We start from the raw sequence: 20,822 nt of genomic DNA, 5'->3' as shown, positions 1-20,822 counted from the left end.
GGAGAAAGCCTTCTCCCTCGCACAACCTTCTAAATGCTGTGGCCGCTATTGACCATGGCACCATGGATCAAATGGCCATAATTGATGCTAGCAGCAATTGTAGTCAGTTATAATATACGGCAGACACACGCTCCTGATGACACTAGCTTAGCTTCTAAGCAGACCGCATAACTGTGCTGTAAATGTAAGGCGCTTGGCAGGAACTCCTTGCTCGATGTGCCGCACATGTACAGCAGATATCAGATATGTCACAGATGTCTTTTTGCTACTCACGTATAACTAGTGTTACCAAAATAGGATAAGGCAGCACTTGGTGGCCAACTCACCAAACTGGTGTTTCTTATTCCAGTCTGGAGGAAAAGTCATCTGGAGTCACATAGGAAGGCACATGCAGCAAAACATTCTGAAATCTGTGGCAGCTAAGAGCTCGAGTAAATAAAATTGCTACTATAATTTATAATTTATGCAACTTTGAGGTAAACTATAGTGAATCTGTTGGGATGTTGGTGGTTCCTCCTCCTAAAAGTTTTGTGGGGTCTAGCTAAAATGTCTTGAGGCCAGTTGAAAAGGGCAAACTTTAACAATTTTAGCCAAAATGTAGCTTGCACAAATATTTGAGACTTCTTAAAACCAGAAGAATGCCATAAGAAATTATAAATGAGATCTTTTCAGAAGGTTGAAAATCCCTATGCATAATAATGTATTGAATAGTGGTACGGTAAAAACAAATTGCTCGATTCACTTTCAAAATATTTTCCATGCTATAATTTCTGTATGAAAAATAGTCTAGCTATAAAAAGTTTCAGTCTAGCCTCAGCCTAAGGGCTTATGCAGACATTTGTGAATCTCGGTCTGACCATGGATCTCAATGCAGAAACTGACCACAGGTCTCCTGACCAGAGAATGACAGCTTCATATATTTCTACGAGACTCTCACGCTCGGGTCGAGAAATCCACAGTCAGGCCATGCATTGTGGTCCATGGTCAGACCGATAGCCTCAGACTACTGCATGAGCCCTTAGGCCTCAACTTCCAATCTATTTGTTCTGATGATTGCAACCAAATGTTAGAAAATATATAAACGACCAGTGGTTATTGCATATTGTGGAAACAGTTCCTTGATGACATTATTACAGTCTGCTAACTCGTGAGTTTACGACACATCAGAATCATTTCAGTTACAATTATGAAGACAGATTTTTGTCAATTAAAAATGACTTCAGGTCACTCTGATGCAGGGACTAAAATAAAGTCAAGAATGCTTTTCATTGTGTAATGATAGTGTACATTATGTGAAAATGTATATTCACTTAAGGGAGTGTAAAGAGAACATTTATACACAGACTGTTAGATCAAATTTTCTGTGCAATAAGGCAGGTACTGGAATTAATTTGCAGTTTCCCATGGGAAAAGGAACAGCATACTCTCAATAAATCATAGCAGAGTATAATCCATTATTGCAGAGATCCACGGAAAATTCAAGATTTTCCTTGATGAAATTAAAGAAGAAAACAGTGGGACCAACAATCGAACATTCTATGTGCATATGATGTCTTTTTCAGGCAGATTCATGAAAAAATGAAGCAAAAGCGTTTCATAAAAATGAACATAATGCACAGCAATGTCAAAACAACATTGCTGTGTACATGTTCCATCATATGTCATGTCTTAACTGCTTCAGGTTTTCCAAACTTAACAAAGTAACATGTTCATTCTTCGGCTGGCTTTTGGTTGGAAACCACCTGCTCTCTATACTTCATCAGCGTAGTGTGAAAGATGCTGCTACAACAACGAAGGCAAAGTCGCTGGCCATGCAACCTCATAAAAACAGCAGCTGGTGTTTTCCCGTAGCAGCTTTGCCTCAGAAAACTCGGCTCCAGTGTCTAAAAGACGCCAAGTGCACATGCCATTAGGCTATTTTCTCACAAATGTTTTTGAGAAGCTTTTAAGGGAAAATATGCTAAATTATCCTACAAAAATACTTGGAAAATTTTCTTTCTATTAATTTCTATGAGAAATCCACTTTTGTTATTCATATGAGGAGCTATTTGCCCATGTTTTTCCTGAAGAGGTTTCCATGCCGTGTGGAAAAAAAGTGCATGTCACTACTTTGAAATTGATCCTCCAAACTAGAAACTATGAAGTCAAAGAGCTGCAAAAAATGCTTCAGGGAAAAAACTCTTCCGAAGCTTTTTAAACTCACCACAGGAAAAGCAAAACTCATCTAAAAACTGCCCTGATAAGGAGCTTTTTCTGAAGTCAGTTCTTCTACAAAAACTCATTGTTTATAAACCTCAAAAAACTCCACGGGAACATACCGTAAGACATGATGTCTTTATCAGGTGGGTACACTCCGTAACACAGCTGAAGAAGGGCTAAATAAACATTGAAAAGAATGTAAAAACACAGTCTTGTGAGGTTATTTTAACCGCTATAAGTTTCAAAAGACATGAAGCAGCTAAAAGTGACCTGACCATCTTGTGTATTCAAGAGGAGTAACAAAAAATGCTGGTAGCCAAAGACGTCGCAAAACGTGCTCAGAAAATGACTAAAAAGATGCAAGAAAAGACGCTTCAGACCAAAAGAAGCTGGCATGTCATAGAATGTTAGAGTTGGAAAGGACCTACAGGGTCATCATATCCAACTCTCTGCTCAAGGAAGGATTCACTACACCGTCTCAGACAGATGTCTGTCCAGCCTCTGTTTAAAGACTTCCAATGAAGGAGAACTCACCACCTCTCGTGGCAGCCGGTTCCACTCAAAAGTGTTTTCTAATATCTAATCTGTATCTTCTCCCTTTCAGATTCATTCCATTGCTTCTCGTGTTTCCATGTGCAAACAAAAATAATGATGATCCCTCTACACTGTGACATCCCTTCAGATATTTGTAGACAGCTATTAAGTCTTCTCTTAGCCTTCTTTTTTGCAAGCTAAACCTTCCAAGATCCTTTACCCATTCCTTGTAGGACATATTTTGCAGTCCGCTCCAGTTTTTTAATGTCTTTTTTAAAATGTGATGCCCAGAACTAGACAGAGTATTCCAGATGAGGCCTGACCAAGGAGGAGTAGAGGGGTATAATTTCTTCAGGTGATCTAGACTCTATGCTTCTCTTAATACATCCTAAAACTATGTTTGCCTTTTTTGCTGCTGCATCACACTGTTGACTCATGTGCAGCCTGTGATCTATTAGTATACCCAAGTCTGTTACACATGTGCTGTTGCTTAGTTCTATTCCTCACATTCTGTAGATGTAATTTTTGTTTTTCTTGTCCAGATGTGCTCTGCTTTACGGCCGGCGCTGACACAGTGGACGCCGGAGGACGTGACAGACATCAGAATTTGAGTATGTAGTGTTTTTTTTTTTACTGTTACGATGGTAACCAGGGTAAATATCGGGTTACTAAGCCCTTCGCTTAGAAACCCGATATTTACCATGGTTACAAGTGAACACATCGCTGGATCGGCGTCACACACGCCGATCCAGCGATGACAGCGGGTGATCAGCGACCAAAAAATGGTCCTGATCATTCCCCAACGACCAACGATCTCCCAGCAGGGGCCTGATCGTTGGTCGCTGTCACACATAACGAGATCGTTAGCGGGATTGTTGCTACGTCACCAAAAGCGTGACGTTGCAACGATATCGTTAACGATATCGATATGTGTGACGGTACTTTTAGAAATCCCTCCAAGCTTTACATTGTCTGCAAATTTGATTAGTTTACTTTTAGTTCCCTTATCTAGATCATTTATGAAAATGTTGAACAGTGGGGCCAGGACAGAGTCTTGTGGTACCCCACATGAAACACTTTTCCAATTGGATGTGCAACCATTTATTACCAATCTTTAAGTACGATCACTGAGCCAGTTATGAATCCATAACTATCTAACCATAGCCTTGTCAATCCCATACTTGGTCATTTTTTCATTATAATGAAGCGTCTTCTTCTAGAAAAACCCAACGGGGTTACGTACGTCTAAAAGTCATAGGGGCGATTCATCAAAGCTTTTTCATCAGATTTGTGATGAAAAAAAGCTTTGGAAACGCTCATTATTTTGCGTAACCCGAAGTTGTACAAAAAAAGCGACTTTTGGCATTTTCATGTCATTCTCATCCAAGTTCCAACAAAAGCTGGGGAGGGACATTGTTGTGACAGGGCTTGGGGACTTGCTCAGGCGTGTACTACGGAGGACATAGAATGAACTTCAATCCAATATTGCAGCCAGCATGCAGCCAGCGGGTAAGGAAAGGGTGAATCAGACACCCGAAAACTCCGCCCATATGACCGAAAACCAGTCCCGCCAAATTCATGTGACAGGGTCCCTTTAAGTGCCTTCTTCTTGAAAAATTTGGTGGGTTTGCCCACCGGAAAAAGAAGAAGTTTTGTGCACATAACCATTTTCAGGAAGTGGAAAGGCTCTTCCTTTGGGGAGTTTTTGTAGAGTTAATTTCCCTGTTTTTGAAAACTCTCTGTCTGTACATACCCTCACACTGGCTGATGCAAACTGTATTCTGATGATCAAGTTATTAAAGCTCCAATCGGGTTTTTTATCAGTGCTTGAGTGGTGCTTCTAATCTAATATCCAGCGTCTTCACCTTTCTTTGGCATCACTCTGGTCTTGCGGCGGCATTTTGTGAGCGCAGCTTCTGAGTGGCTGCAACTCAGAAGCTACATCACAAACTCTAAACACAACTCTATGAGAGCCAGATCTTGGCCAGAACAAGGCTCTCATAGACTTACATTGATTAGAGACCTCCGGCTCTCTCCATGAAACACTGGAGCAGCCGGCAGGTCACAAACTGTAGGAGATAGACCGAAATGCTGAAAGGTGTGTAGCATACAGGGGGCAGGGGACTTGGATTTTAAGCAACACTCCAGGCTTTAATAAGATCAAGTGACACCCATCCAGTTTGCATATTGTCAGCAGTACATTCCCTGTTGACACCAGATGATATGTTACTGACAATTATTTTTAAGGTCACATAAAAAGACGCAATATGCCGTTGACTGAGCGTTTGTTCATTCAATGGATGGTTGCTGTCCTGTTTAGATGACCTAATGTTTAGGGCTTCAACCTAAGCAAAATATACTAAATGAATTAACAAACGGAACACAAAATAAAAACAAACCACCTATAGCAAGAGATAGGCAAGCGGTGTAATTGTATGTGTAGAATACACTTACTTTCCTCTTGTGGAGCTTCGGCTTCTTCCTCCTCCTCCTCCTCACTAGGAGATGGAATGAGTGGCTGAAGTGGCTCCATATTAATAATAAGCTGCTTGTTTAAGGAATAGGAACTGCGACTGTGTGGTATTAGAGATCTAGAAAAAAAAAAGAAAATCATTGCCGATAATACAGGAGGAATATCAAAAACACCCAGAACATATACCGAGTAGATTCAATGTTTTACAGTATATACAGTATCTAATGCGCATTATAAAATTTATCTCTCCCGACTCCACGATACATAGGAAAATTTGGCAGAGCACTCATCTGTTCTCTATGAGAAAGCAACTATCCGACTATTCTGGCAGTTGCTTGTCTGTGCCGGTAACAAAAGGATTGACAGTTAAAATTCAATAGGAAAGAACATTCTCTACTATCATCTGTCAGGGAGGCGTTAGGAGACCCCCATATATATATTTGATGGTCAGCTGGAACCTGACAAAATCAATGGGTAAGGCCAACTTTTATCTAATGTATATGAGGTCCTTTAGAGATCTATCAGAAGATCAAGATTTACTGTTGTCTACATTAGTTATGAGGCTATCATTACAATGTATTACCTGTGAACTTCTGGTGGGTCTCTCTGGATTTTTGAGCTTGCCTCTACAACTTCTTTTGCAACTTTCCCACTGAATAGACGTATAAATAAAAGACAGTAAATACACCTGAATAAACTGTATACAATGCAATAATTTTAACCCTGATAAATAAATGATGATACACAAGACAATGTATTTATTAAAATACTCAAGTCATTTTCATAGTCAAATGCTCTGCATTTGGCTGGCCTGGAAGCAATGATATCATAAACTATTTTCCGGCGTAGACCTTTGGACTGGCAGCACATGAAATAGAGCAGATTTCGAATGAAAGTATGGCTTTTTTCCTCTAATTAGGATTGACCACTAAAGAGGTTCTCCAAGAATGTAATAAAATGGCCCCCATCGTGCAACTCAGATTGCAGCCTGTGCCAATTATGTGTCAGGACAATCTGCAGTCTGAGGAAACACAGCTCCTGAGACCTGTGTCTTAACTGACATAGGAGCTGTATGGTAAGCACACATACCTCCGTGAGCTAAAGAAAAGGGCTGTGACATCAGAAGAAATACAGTCATGGCCGAAAGTGTTGGCACCCTTGAAATTTTTCCAGAAATTGAAGTATTTCTCCCATAAAATTATTGCAATTACACACTTTGTTATATACATCTTTATTTCCTTTTTGTGTATTGGAACAACACCAAAAAAAGGTAAAAAAGGCAAATTTGGACATAATTTCACACAAAACACCCAAATTGGGACAGACAAACCTGGCACCCTCAACCTAAAGAGAATCTGTCACCCCCTGGAACACTATTCAGCTATTGCTATGGACATACAGGCAACAGAAATGGGCAGCACGGTGGCACACTGGATAGCACAGCAGCGCTGGAGTCCTGGGTTCAAGCCCCACTAAGGACAACATCTGCAAAGAGTTTGTATGTTCTCTCTGTGTTTGCGTGGGTTTCCTCCGGGTACTCCGGTTTCCTCCCACATTCCAAAGACATACTGATAGGGAATTTAGATTGTGAACCCCATTGGGGACAGTGATGATAATATGTGCAAACTGTAAAGCGCTGCGGAATATGTTAGCGCTATATAAAAATAAAGATTATTATTATTATTATTATTATTATTAGCAGAAATGTTAATCTATTCTCATAGTCTAGTTATGTTAATCTAGTCTCATAGCCTCATTGTTGCTGTCTAGATTTGGAGAAATAAACTTTTATTTCATTATGTTAATGATTTATTCCAGGCTCCGGAACGTGCCGTGCTTGAAAGAAATCCCTGCGTCCTGTCTTTACTATAATATTACCACAAGCAAAGAAGAAAGCAATCCGCACCGCTGCAGCACCTGCGCCAAAACGCCCCACTCCAGGGTCAGAGTCACTGTAGGCATCTGTGCCCTGGCTCTCGGGTGCCAACCCAAAAACAACAATACCAATAGTCTGAGTGATGAAAGAATAAGGGTGGCACTCACCGTCCCATGAAATCCAGTTTATTGAAACAGTCTAAAACATCCTCGGCAGGGGAATCACAACAGTCCAACCCCCAGTAATCATAAATTTATCATCTACCCTATAGGTGATATGCAGTATATTGTTTAAGTGATATGCTCCATATCCTTCATGATACGTGAAGTTAGATTACCATAATGACCTCATTCACTTCCACAACCATAAAGTAAAACAATTTCTCGCGTTTTTCACAAGTTTGGCAAAGTACAGTGCCTTGCGAAAGTATTCGGCTCCCTCGAACTTTGCAACCTTTTCCCACATGTCATGCTTCAAACATAAAGACACCAAATGTAAATCATCAGCCAGCACTTATGCATGTGGCAGCTTTACTGCTATTCACAGGCGCCGGAAACAAAGAAAAAGATGGACTTGGATTCCTTTGTGGGATCATTTTATTAATAAATGGGCGTTCAAGGGTTAGTTTGGTGGAGTCTCCTCCATATTATGGATTACCGCAGAGTCTGTGTTTTACAATTTAAATATATATATATATATATTTGTGTGTAAAAATAAATGGAAAAAAAGGGAAATTGTTGTGGAGTTTTTTTTTTTTCAAATAAAGTATTTTTCCCTGTGTATGTTTTTTTTAACAATACCGTATTCAATTACTAAGTTAGTAATGGGGGTGTCTGATAGATGCCGCCCCATTACTAGCCTCTGGGCTTGATGTCAGCGGAAAATACACAACTGACATCAACCCCAAAATATTACCCTGCTTGCCAATACACCAGGACAAGTGGGAAGAGCCACGCAAAGCGCCAGAATTGGCGCATATAATGAATGTGCCTTTTCTGGGGTGGCTGTGGACTGACATTTTTAGGCTGGGGAGGGCCAAATATCGATGAACTTTCCAGCCTGAATACCAGCCCCCAGCTATCTGCTTTACCTTGACTGGTTATCAACAATAGGCGGAGACCACATGCCTTTTTTTAAAAATGATTTATTTAAATAATTTAAAATGAAAACAGTGTAGGGGCACCTCTATTTTTGATAACCAGCCATGGTAAAGCAGACAGCTGAGTGTTGCCTTGTTCTTTTTTACATTTTGCATAGGAAACTTATGGAGGCAATTGAAGCTCCGAGTTGCCAAGCAACAGCCTCAAAATGTTAATGATTTAGAGATGATCTGCAAAGAGGAGTGGACCAAAATTCCTCCTGACATGTGCGCAAACCTCATCATCAACTACAAAAAACGTCTGACTGCTGAACATGCCAACAAGGGTTTTGCCACCAAGTATTAAGTCTTGTCTGCCAGAGGGATCAAATACTTATTTATCACTGCAAAATGTAAATAAATTTATAGAATTTATACAATGTGATTTTCTGGATTTATTTTTGATATTCTATCTCTCAAGGTTAAAATTAACCTACCCTTAAAATTATAGACTGTTCATGTCTTTGTTAGTGAGCAAACTTACAAAATCAGCAAGGGATCAAATTCTTATTTCCCCCACCGTACACATTAGACTAATGTCAGCTGGACTTGCTGATATTAGCCAACAGTCAAATGTGTAAGGGGGCCCAGACAACAGATTGTCGGGGGAAGATTGTGATTGGCATGTCCGATTTCCCAAAGATAAGACATCGGCCAAATTTCAATGTTTGATTGACAAACATTTAATGTATAATGCCTTCTTTAGACAAAAGACAACAGACTGGATTTATCTGATATATATGAACCAGACCCAACACTATAGAATAGCAACAATCGATTTGCTGCCATCTAGCAGTAAGATTACAATTTGCAATGTACTAGAAAACTGTCACGGACATTTGGATCACTAACAAAAATGAAGGAGATGATACTTTTCATTAAGTAAAATAGATGCGAAAAACATTGATATTGAATGCAGTGACTGATGACAAAAAGGCCGTGGGATATGTTAGTGCTATAAAGGCAAACAAAATACGGTAAATAAAATTCATAATATTAACAGAAACCAAGAAGTAATCTAGTTACTCTTTTAGAACTGCACAATAACTATGATAAAGTCCAAATACTTACCAATAACGATACCGACTCCCCTTAAAAAATATATTGCTACTCGTCACTGTTTTTACTTGACTTGATTTTGCATACCTAAGAATGAATAATTTATTTAAAAAAAAAACAACTTAAAATTATACAAATGTGTGTCATTCTGTTACAAAGTAAAAAATGCCTTGAAAAATAAAGTTTATTTTCACAATAAAATAGTAGGTCTTTTATTAAATAAAAATATTTTCACGTGACACCAACTATGATACATTACAAATAAAACACAACAGAACAAAACATAAGAACAAAGCTCCAATCAGACGACAACAAACGACAAAAATCACAAAGAAATAAACCAGAAATGGAACCAAAATGAAGAAAGTTCATGACCTACAAATCATGGACAAGAAAGAAAAATTCCAATAAAATAAAGACAGCAAAACTAAAAGACAACAAACAAAATACTCTTAACTTACATGAATACCGTAAAAATGATAAATAATAAATAGTATAAAATCATGTACAATAAAATTATATTAACCCTCACAGCTATAGACATAAGTCCACAAAGTAACGACATCATGTGCGTGATCAGTAATGACTCACCTGTAAAAAGCCTGATTTTCCACTCCACATTTCCACAAATGTTTACAGGCGGCTGGTGTTGAGGTATGATAGGTTAGATCAGTTTTTTTCTGGAAGAATTAAAAAAAGAGGGAAATAAAAAAATCATATATTCTTTATTCATTTTAATTGTTGACATAAAAACAGAGACTAACAACCCCTTTCTGTATTGGGCTGAATTTACACATCAGGAAAACACGGACCGTGCTTGGATCACAGTACCTAGCCCGTCCGCCCGGCTCCAGTCCTGATCTACCTGCTTCACAGGATGTTAGCCAAGGTTGGGAGAACCTATGTTGTGGTTGGGTATAGTGATCTGAACACAGTCCATGTTTCACGCATGTGTGAATTTGGCCTTAGTCGTTATTTAGATGTCCGTTTGTTGGGGTACAAGAGAAAACTGACCATTTTTCATCAGTTTATTGATCAGCTATTTTATGGTGGTTGTCGCTTTTCATCATCAGAGTGGCAAATTGAAGATAAATACATTTTATTCATTTCTCCTACTTATTAACAAAAAAGAAAAACAGCACTCAGATGGCATCTGAGACTTATTCCATTTTTTTCAGTGACCCACTTACCGTACTTGAAAATGTATGAATCAATCAAAACAGGACAAGTTTTCCTTCTTTTTGGACAATCGGTCCCCAAAAAACAGACGTAAACATGCCCATAAGTTGATATGGGTAAATATGTGTGAAAATGTGTTAGTGTTTGATTTGTGGGAGACCACCTACCAGGACTACCTTGCTGATCACAGAATAAAGCGACTCATCTATAAGGACAGCATTGCTGTAGCTCGGGCCCATTCATAGCACAGCAGCCAGTAAGAACAGGACACTGTGCCTGCTATGAAGGGGATGTGGCACTGAATATTAGCATTGCTTGTATGGGTGTTTGATGGACGTTTACTAACCTCTAGGTACTAAGGAATACATCATTACTGTAGATTCAGAAAAACTAAACTTGCTTGTTACTGGGTTGATAAAAGCTATCATGCTATGAAAATAAAACTAAACTAAAATTAAGAGACCATCACATCAAAACCCTGTCATGGGCAGCCCAATCTCCAGGCCTGAACTCCATTGAAAACCTCTGGAATGTAATCAAGAGGATGATGGATATTCACAAGCCATCACACAAAGAAGAACTGCTTACATTTTTGCTCCAGGAGCAGTGTGAAAGACTGGTGGAAAGCATGCCAAGACGCATGAAAGCTGTGATTAACAATCATGGTTATTCCACAAAATATTGATTTCTGAACTCTTCCTGAGTTAAAACATTAGTAATGTTGTTTCTAAATGATTACGAACTTGTTTTCTTTGCATTATTTGAGGTCTGAAAGCAGTAGGGTTTTTTCAATTTTGACCATCTCTCCTTTTCAGAAAAAAAAATACAAAATTTATTGCATGGAAATTCGGAGACAAGTTGTCAGTAGTTTATAGAATAAAAGAACAATTTACATTTTTCTCAAAAATATACCTATAAAGAGAAAAATCAGCCAAACTGGACATTTTGCTGTGGTCTCTTAGTTTTTGCAAGAGCTGTATAATCTTTTTTAATGTCTAGCCTTTTATAAATGTTGGAGAAAAACAGGCTAAGCTATTAAATGTGTAACGTTTGTAATAGTTGCTCTGGTCTAATGTATCAGTCCAAGGGTAAGTACCCATGAAATGCACAAACAGCCACTTTACGGATACATCGTGAGTTCAGATGAATTCTCGCATCGTTCCTACCTCCTTCTGCATTACAACAACATGGAAGGTTTTCCCATCATATCTCATCTTGCAGATATCCGGCCTGTAAAACATACGGCGACATTGTGAGCCATCGATGACAGCAATTACTATTATTACAGTGCTCTCTATTTTACTTACCATCATTACAGTGCTCTCTACTTTACTTACTATCATTACAGTGCTCTCTATTTTACTTACTATCATTACAGTGCTCTCTATTTTACTTACTATCACACGCTCCTTTCCTATATGCAGTATATTTGATGTGTATACCGGACATTATGCACTATGTAATATCCATAATCGCAGGGATTCTGATGTCCCAGGAAGTAAGATGTTGAGCACAACCCTCTCTAGCAGAATTTATCATTAGCCAGTGCCAAACATACAGAAAGTATTGTACATGATTATGCAGCCCACTCAAACTTTATGAAAACTACGAAGGTTATGCTGTTCTTAGAAAATGTGACATTTCCTTTCACAGTGACATGGAGCCTGACCGTTCCTCCAGTGTGAGGATGCTCTGCCCCCAGGCACGGGCGTATGAGCCTCCTCTGACTCTGCACAGATAATCCCGTGGCTTCTAGGGGAGAAGGCGGAAAGTGCGCGAGTCCAGAAATTGTAAGAATATAGCTTTCTCAGCCTTTTTCTCATTGTGTGTCATTAACCCTAAGCTTCCTGAAGACTACAGATGCTGGGGACTATATCATACCATCTGGAATAAGCTCCCTAGCACCAATACACACTTAAAAGTAGGCAATCCATCAAGACGGCCCCATGTTGGCCCTAGGGCAACTGAGTCACAGAAAGCCCTTTATGCATCAGGACCGTCACCGAAGACGAGTCACTGACTCACTCACTGCTTAGCCGTCCGGGGCCCGTCCGTCGCCCCCTCGTTGTGGACACAGCAGGAGAGGGGACCGTGCACCGTCCTCACTGCAGGCTGCAGCTGCTGCTCGTCTTCTCCTCCTGCTTGGCGCAGCCGGACCTGTCCTGTCCTCATGTCCTGGATGGTGGACGCTGGACGGATAGATTCTGGACTAGAAGGCTTCAGCGGCGCCAGCGAACGGTCCGAACGGCTCTCTCTCTGTCCTCTTCTTCTTGCTCTAGGATGATGAGCCCGCCGACAGGAAGTAACAGGAGAGATGACCCAGCGTCACCCGGAAGTGTCTTGTGTATCCATGGTGAGGGCCGGCGGAGGTGAGTATTGCTGCTATTGCAGCTGCGCAGCGCCAGGCGCCAGCGAAACGGCCTCATACAGAGCTGACTGTGCCCCCTGCAGCCAAGGCGCCGCCGGGCGATGTGGATTGATTTGATATGACTCAGGAGTCACTGTAGACAGTCAGTCACACACACAGCAGGAATGTAGTGAGTGACGTGTACTACCATAAATGGGCCCCCCCGTCTCGCCAGGGCCCCGGCACTTGCCCGGGTGCTGACGCCGGCCCTGTATATATACCAAGGAATAACAAAAAACTCCACTCACCATCTTATTAAGTGTATCCTCTTGTTACCCTGGAAAACAACAAATCCTGCTGCAGTATACCCAAGAAATGTTGTGGTCCCTGTTGAATCCTAAAGAAATGAAAAAATACAGGCTGTGAACATATTTAGCTTAAAAATTAAATATTTAACTCCCACACGCCAAAGACATACTGATAGGAAGTCTAGATTGTGGGCCCCAATGGGGACAGCAATGATAATGTCTGTAAAGCGCTGCGGAAGGAAATAGCGCTATATAAGCAAAGCATAAAAATAAATGGTGAGCCCTGCATCTTTACAGGCACCCCTACATAACCTGACAAGAAGCTTCTTTAGGTTAAATGATAGCAATATAGTTATATGAAAAAAGACACATGTCCATCACAGATATCGACAGGGTTTGCAGGGTGCAACGGTGACCACTCTCTGCTCATTCTCCTCGACCTTTCTGCAGCTTTCGACACTGTTGACCACCCTCTCCTCCTCTCTCGGCTCCAGTCACTAGGCATTAAGGACACTGCTCTCTCCTGGTTCTCCTCCTATCTTTCTGACCACTCCTTCAGTGTTCTGTTCTCTGGCTCCACTTCATCTCCTCTTCCTCTCACTGTCGGGGTACCTCAGGGCTCAGTCCTTGGCCCCCTTCTCTTTTCCCTCTACACGGCCCCAATTGGACAGACCATCTGCAGATTTGGCTTTCATCTTTATGCCGATGACACAGAACTATACACGTCATCCCCTGACCTTACCCCCGCTGAACTACAGAACACCACTGACTGTCTGTCCGCAGTCTTCAACATCATGTCCGCTCTCTATCTGAAACTCAATCTCTCCAAAACTGAACTTCTTCTGCTCCCGCCATCTACTAACATTTCCCTCTCTGTGGATGGCACCATAATAACACCCCGGCAGCAGGCGCGCTGTCTGAGTGTTATGTTTGACTCCGATCTCTCCTTCACCTCCCATATACAATCTCTTGCCCGCTCGTGCCGCTTACACCTAAAGAACAACTCTAGAATCCGCCCTTTTCTCGCCATGGAAACAACAAAACCCCTCACTGTCGCCTTGATCCACTCCTGCCTGGATTACTGTAACGCTCTATTAATTGGCCTCGCCCTCACTCGACTTTCCCCTCTCCAGTCCATCCTTAATGCAGCAGCCAGGGTCGTCCATCTGGCTAATCATTACGCGTCCGCTCTTCGACAGTCGTTTCACTGGCTGCCCATTCATTACAGGATACAATTCACAGTACTTGTTCTCGCCCACAAAGCTCTCCACAGTGCGGCACCCCCTTACATCTCCTCCCTCATTTCGGTCTAGCCGACTGCTGCGCTCTGCAAATGACTTTCGACTAACCTCTGCACTAATCCGTACCTCCTACTCCCGACTCCAAGACTTCTCCCGTGCTGCGCTAATCCTCTGGAATGCTCTACCCCAAGATATTAGGACCATCAACAATTTGCATAGTTTTAGGCACTCGCTCAAAACACATTTGTTCAGAGCGACCTATCACATTCACTAATCAAAGTCATTTTATGTTTGTGTGTGTAGCCCATTCACTATCTCCATCTACCCCCCACCCCCTGAAGATGGCTGGACCATCATTGTAAATACATCATTGTAAATACACACCTGTGCTTTGTATCTCCCCAATCTCATTGTAGATTGTAAGCTCTCACGAGCAGGGTCGTCTTATTTCGCTTTAATTATTGTATTGCTAACGTTGTTACTTATGACTGTTGTGTTTGAAACTGTTAAGTTGTAAAGCGCTGCGGAATATGTTGGCGCTATATAACGATTATTATTATTATTATTTGATATTTATAGGGCCTCACAACTCTCCAACGACAGATAATGTCAGGGAATGTGAGAAGTATATGGCAGCTCTCTGATTTGGATGGGGGGAATCAGGAGAGATGGCTGTCTGCCTAACGAACGTTCATCCAACAGCTATCTCATGTGTATGGCCAGGTGTAAAAGGTTTTTAGGGGGATTTTAATGCTGGTGACCTACTATAAGGAAAAGTAATCTATCTGAGATTATTGAGGGTCTGCCTCACTGATTAGTGGATACCGTAGTACCACAACATAGTATACAGAGCTGTGCCAGTCTCTGTGTGCCAATCAGCTGGCTCCCAGCACTCCCACATACAAGGATATCAAGCATAGCTCATCATTATAGAGTTGCAGAAATCCCATTTGAGACTGCATTTACACGTTGTGGACATGATGCTTTTTTTCTGATATCTAACTGGATATATGGATGCGATGGTGCGTTATTCAGCCGCAGAATTAGGGACCGGCCACTTGGTAAGCATTTCAGGTTCGATGATATTCCCAATAATGTATAATTATAAGCTGTACAGAATCAGTGATTGTCACCAGGGAGTGCTCACAGAGTCCCGCTCTATGGGCCAGATCATTGTGGGACAGCAGCCTCTCTGAATGCTGGCTAGGAACAGCTGTGGTACCTTGCATGGATGAGGGTCCACACCATAGGTTTCCAATGAATGTGCTTTCAACAGCAAATTAAATTCGGCAACAGCTGGGCTCTGACCTCTGAAAGAGTACAAGGGGAGGAAGAAAGGGGTCATTAAATATTTTACACATGGTAAGCAAAACAAGTGCAGAAGTCACATTTTCTTTGTTTTCAGACTTCAAGAGAAATGATTACATAGCACGATGACATCTAGAAATGTAAACTAATATGAGCAAAGATTGACCTGTAACAAAATATATCCCACAAACAAAGTACATTTCGTAATCGATTTCCCAGCGCACTAAATTGATATTGATATGTTTAATTGGCTTTTTACTGGTACATAAATACCTAAATGCTGGAAATTCTCAGTGGCTAGTGTATTGACTAACTCAGCGCTCCTATAACGGCCATTTATTTACTAGTTAATGTAGTCGCACAAGCTTTACCCCTCCTTGCTGCAGCCGTGGATTTTTACATTTTCAGCATTGTCTTCTAAGAGCCATAACTTTTTTTCTTATTGATATTGCCATATGAGGACTGTTTTTTGTGGGTCAGGTTGTAGCTTTGAATGACACCATTAAACTTTGGGGGGGCTGTGACCAAAAAAAATGGCTTTTCTGCTTTTATCACTTTCAGGGGCCTGTAAAAGGTAGTCAGGCTTTCATTATGTAATCTAAGAGCAGCATGACGTAGGTGCAGAGGCCTTGATTCCAGCGATGTATCACTTACTGGGCTGCTTGCTGCACTTTTGAAAATACTGAAATTACAACAACCAGCCCAGTAAGTGATACATCATTGGAATCGGGGTCTATGTCTCTACATCATGTTGCCCTTAGATTAAAAGTAGGAAAAACTTGCTATGGCTGTGTGCAGACGGTGCAGTTGTTATGCATTTTCGCTGTGTTTTTTCCACGTGGAAATGGGCCCAACCACTATGGAATCCGTATGTAATCTAATACAATGACAATCCTTAAGGGTTGTGCGCATGAGCACTAAATTTCCTTAGAGTATTTGCAGTGCGTTTTTTTCTGCAAAATGTCAGTTCTTTGTGCAGGTTTTTAGCGTTTTCTACACACTGACTTCAATTTAGTCAGTCAAAAACACAGGTATAAAAATGTTTGCGGATTTGCTGAGTTTTTGTTTGCGTTTTTACCGGCTTACTACGGAGTTTCCCATGCTGTCATCTGTATGACAGCGTGGGAAACACTGGTGCGGTAGTTCTTGTCGGCGGTAACGCTACCACCGGTAAGACCGCCGGTCAGAGTGTTGCGGGGTCATGCTGTCAGATGTCAGTGTGACCCCACAGCTGTGACTGTAACCCATAGTAAAACGCTACCGCCGGTAAGACTGCCATTCAGAGAGCTGCGAGGTCATGCCGTCAGATGTCAGCATGACTCCACAGCTGTGACCCACGGTAAAATGCTTACCACAGGTTAGCAGGCGTGGGCTGATGAGACTACTCCTCCCATCTGGCTACGTCTGCTGTCACTGAAAACAGTGACACATCGGGAGATGTGACTGCTCTACCAGGCTGACGGCGATACACTGACGGGAGGTAATTGCTCCCGCAGTGTATCACTGAGCTGCTGTGAAAGAATTCACTGGAGTTCATCAGCTGATCAGCTCCGGTGATCTCACTTATGGCACCACCACTGCATGAGAACTTTCTCACGCAGCAGTGGTGCCGTAAGGGAGATCACCGGAGCTGATCAGCTGATGAACTCCGGTGAACTCTCTCACAGCAGCTCAGTGATACACTGCGGGAGCGTTTACCTCCTGTTACTGTATCGCCAGCTGTCTTTGAGAGCAGTTGCATCAGTGACTGCTCTCAAAGTCATCAGGATCGCAGTGGGACATAATGGATTATCTATCTCCGCAGACAGGTGAGAAATATTGTGGTTTATTATTTTATTTTTGTTGTAGGAGATGTTGGTGTTAGTGGATTAGGCGTTCTGTAAGTATGGTTTAATTTAGATTTAATAAAGGAGGCTGTGTGATTATTTCAAATAAAGGACTTTATTCTGGGTGTCTGTGTTTTCATAATATAACTATGGAGTTAGTAATGGGGGTGTGAGGTGAGGGATATTGTTGTTTTTTATTTTTAGTTTATTACAGGAGAACGAGGGCTTCCGTGAATTTAGTCGAGGTCTTAAGTATGGTTTAATTAAGATTATTAAAGGAGTCTGTGTCTTTCTTTCAATTAAACAACTTTTTTCTGGGTGTCTGTGTTCATACAATGTGACTATGGGGTTAGTAATGGGGGCGTCTTATTGACGCCTCTCCATTACTAACCTGTGGGCTTGATGTTACCACACAATTCATAGGTGACATCAACCCCCCCAACCATTACCAAACTTGCCACCACTACAGGGAAGTGGAAAAAGCGAGGCTAAGCAACAAATTATAGATGCACCTTTTCTGGGGCGGTTGAGAGCTGATGTTTTTAGTCTGGGAGAGAGGCCAATATCCATGGTCCCTCCTAGGCTATGAATATCAAACCACAGCTGTCTGCCTAGCCTTTGCTGGTTAGATTTTATAGGGGAACCCTTTGTTAATTTTTTTCTGGGGTCCCCCTGTAAACTAGCCAGTAAAGGCTAAGCAAAAAGCTGAGAGCTGATATTTATAGCCTGAGAACCTTTATGGCTATTGGCTCCTTCCTAGAATATTAACATCAGCCCTCAGCTGCTGGCTTTCCATCAGCTGGATATGAAAATTACGTGGGATCTCACGCAATATTTTTTTTTTCATTATTTTCTTTTTCAAATTAAGAGTTGCTGTTTGGTTACAGCATATGTAGGTTCATTCTGTTAATGCTCCTACATAGACGTGTGACAATGTGTGTGCATGTAAATTTGTGTGTGTGTGTATGTTTGTGTTTACTTACTCTGGCTGACATCTTTTCATTACTAAGCCTTGGGCTTGGTGTCAATGACAGCTGCTGACACCAAGCCCTAATCCCATTACCAAGATGCTACTGCATCAGAATGAAAAAGGTGATGTTGAACAAAGAAATTACATCACAATTTTTTTTTAAATATCTTTATTTACCTCAAAAAGCCTTAATTGCTGTACAAAAACGCATGCAAAAAACGCACCAAAAATCAGGGCAACAAGTGTGTTTTTGCTGCCAAGAGATGCAGAAACCTTGCAGAAATTTCTGCAAGAAAATACTCAATGTGCGCACATAGCCTAACAGATTATCTTTAACCCCATTGAAAACTAACATTTGAAACCGACATTCATTAAGTACGGTAACATGTATCATCATTCATTTAAGAGTTCCTAAGGGGTAAAGTTTCCTTTTCTGGAGCGCGCCAGGCTGGCTTAGGGAGATTTATAGCCATGCAATACTTCCTTGGGAATTTAAATATGCAAATAGCCTCTTAAGAAAGAACAAGGACTGGAACTCTAGTTCCACCTATCGCATAAAAGTCATTAACCCATTTTTTAACAAAGTCTGGAATATCGTCTATTTGGGTAAAATTTTTGTTGATTTTGGCTATTATTTTTCCATTATCTTTTGTGTTTGTGAAAAGTTTAAGGACTGGTGGGATTGGTAGTGAAGTGGAAATGTCTGGGAGATTAAGTTTGGTTACCTCTTGCAGTATTTGGACTTCGGCGGCGTCTAAGCCAAGATTTTTAGTGAGAAAATGAATTTTCCTCTTGTTTTACATCTATTTTTGTGAATGAGGGAATCTATTGGCATGTGTATATGGGAGCTTCAGGACCTGCATTTTTTTTGTTGAGAGTCCTGTATCTGTTGGGCATCAGATACAAAATTACCATTGCACGGCATTGGAAAGATGTTGAAGTCCCTACATGTAAAAAATGGTTAAAAGAAACAAATCAAACAGGCATATACGAAAAGCTTAGACTATCCAACTCCAAAAACTCAAAAATGATTGACTCGTGGACCCTGTGGTTAAATACATCAGAGAAATCCTCCAGGAGAAACAATCTATACTCCTTAAAACATACCTCTTTACAATGTTAACACTTCTTTATGTCTATCTCAAAATCGAATGTTTATACCCACATTTGAAAGACTGAAATTTCTAACTACTTAATCAACATCATCACTCTGAGCAGGACACCTCGGAACCCTTTATCTACCCGTCTTTCCCTTGTGCCCATCCCCCAATTCTCCCTAAGTTTTCGCCTCCACTCCCTTTACCTCCCTACTTCCTATTATAGTTAGATGACTTTGTGACTCTCTGAAAATAGCAACTGGTTATGCAAATAGTAACCTTTATTTTACGTCTCAAAAAAGATGTTATGTTCTTTGGTTTTCCTGGTTTGTTAAAAAATACTTTAAATAAAGAATTTATATATCTATATACATAATTGTCTAAGGGGTACTTCCGTCTGTCTGTCTGTCCTTCTGTCACGGATATTCATTGGTCGTGGCCTCTGTCTATCATGGAAATCCAAGTCGCTGATTGGTCGCCGCAAAACAGCCATGACCAATCAGTCCGGAAGAAAATGGCCGCTCTATGCTCCCCGCAGTCAGTGGCTGGCGCCCGCTCCCCGCAGTCAGTGTCCCCGGCGCTCGGCTCCCCGCAGTCAGTGTCCCCGGCGCTCCGCTCCCCGCAGTCAGTGTCCCCGGCGCTCCGCTCCCCGCAGTCAGTGTCCCCGGCGCTCCGCTGCTTACTCCCCGCAGTCAGTGTCCCCGACGCCCGCTCCATACTCCCCTCCGGTCACCGCTAACACAGGGTTAATGCCGGCGGTAACACATTCCATTACCGCCGCTATTAACCCTGTGTGTCCCCAACCTTTTACTATTGATGCTGCCTATGCGGCATCAATAGTAAAAGAAAGTAATGTTAAAAATAGTACAAAAACAAAAACCTGCTATACTCACCCTCCGTTGTCCGCTGAGCCGCTCGCGCCTGCCGCCATCTTCCTTTCCCAGCGATGCTTTGCGAAATTACCCATAAGACCTAGCGGTCTCGTGAGACCGCTAAGTCATATGGTTAATTTCGCAAAGCATCCTGGGAACGCAAGATGGCGGCAGCCGCGCGCCCATCTGCACAGCGCCGTTGGATCCCAGGAACCGGAGAGACGGGACGCTGAGGAGCAGCGACCAGACTGGTGAGTATGTTCAACTACAAGGGGCCCTTGGATCGTTAGGTGAGTATGTTTGTTTTTTATTTTTTTAACCTGTGACATACGTGGCTCGGTAATATAGTACGTCACTGGGCAATATCCTACGTGGTCTGTGCTGTATACTACAAG

The 20,822-nt window shown here is 41.6% G+C and overlaps 1 protein-coding gene across 2 annotated transcripts in view; it reads right to left on the bottom strand.

The window, feature by feature from the left end:
- Positions 1-20,822, bottom strand: part of FRMD3 (FERM domain containing 3) — a 297,732-nt gene that overhangs the window by 23,581 nt on the left and 253,329 nt on the right. For both annotated transcript variants that reach the window (XM_069762775.1, XM_069762783.1), the window contains exons 7-13: positions 15,577-15,664; positions 13,114-13,202; positions 11,625-11,688; positions 9,871-9,959; positions 9,292-9,366; positions 5,790-5,858; positions 5,188-5,324 (exon numbers count right to left, since the gene is read on the bottom strand). In XM_069762775.1, the coding sequence (XP_069618876.1) occupies positions 5,188-5,324; positions 5,790-5,858; positions 9,292-9,366; positions 9,871-9,959; positions 11,625-11,688; positions 13,114-13,202; positions 15,577-15,664 (611 nt within the window). The remainder of the gene's footprint in view (positions 1-5,187; positions 5,325-5,789; positions 5,859-9,291; positions 9,367-9,870; positions 9,960-11,624; positions 11,689-13,113; positions 13,203-15,576; positions 15,665-20,822) is intronic.

This window comes from Ranitomeya imitator, chromosome 1, assembly GCF_032444005.1.
Source record: "Ranitomeya imitator isolate aRanImi1 chromosome 1, aRanImi1.pri, whole genome shotgun sequence".
NCBI classification, from domain to species: Eukaryota; Metazoa; Chordata; class Amphibia; order Anura; family Dendrobatidae; genus Ranitomeya; species Ranitomeya imitator.
The sequence above is the reverse complement of the archived record's forward strand: the minus strand, read 5'-3'. Positions and strand labels throughout refer to the sequence as shown.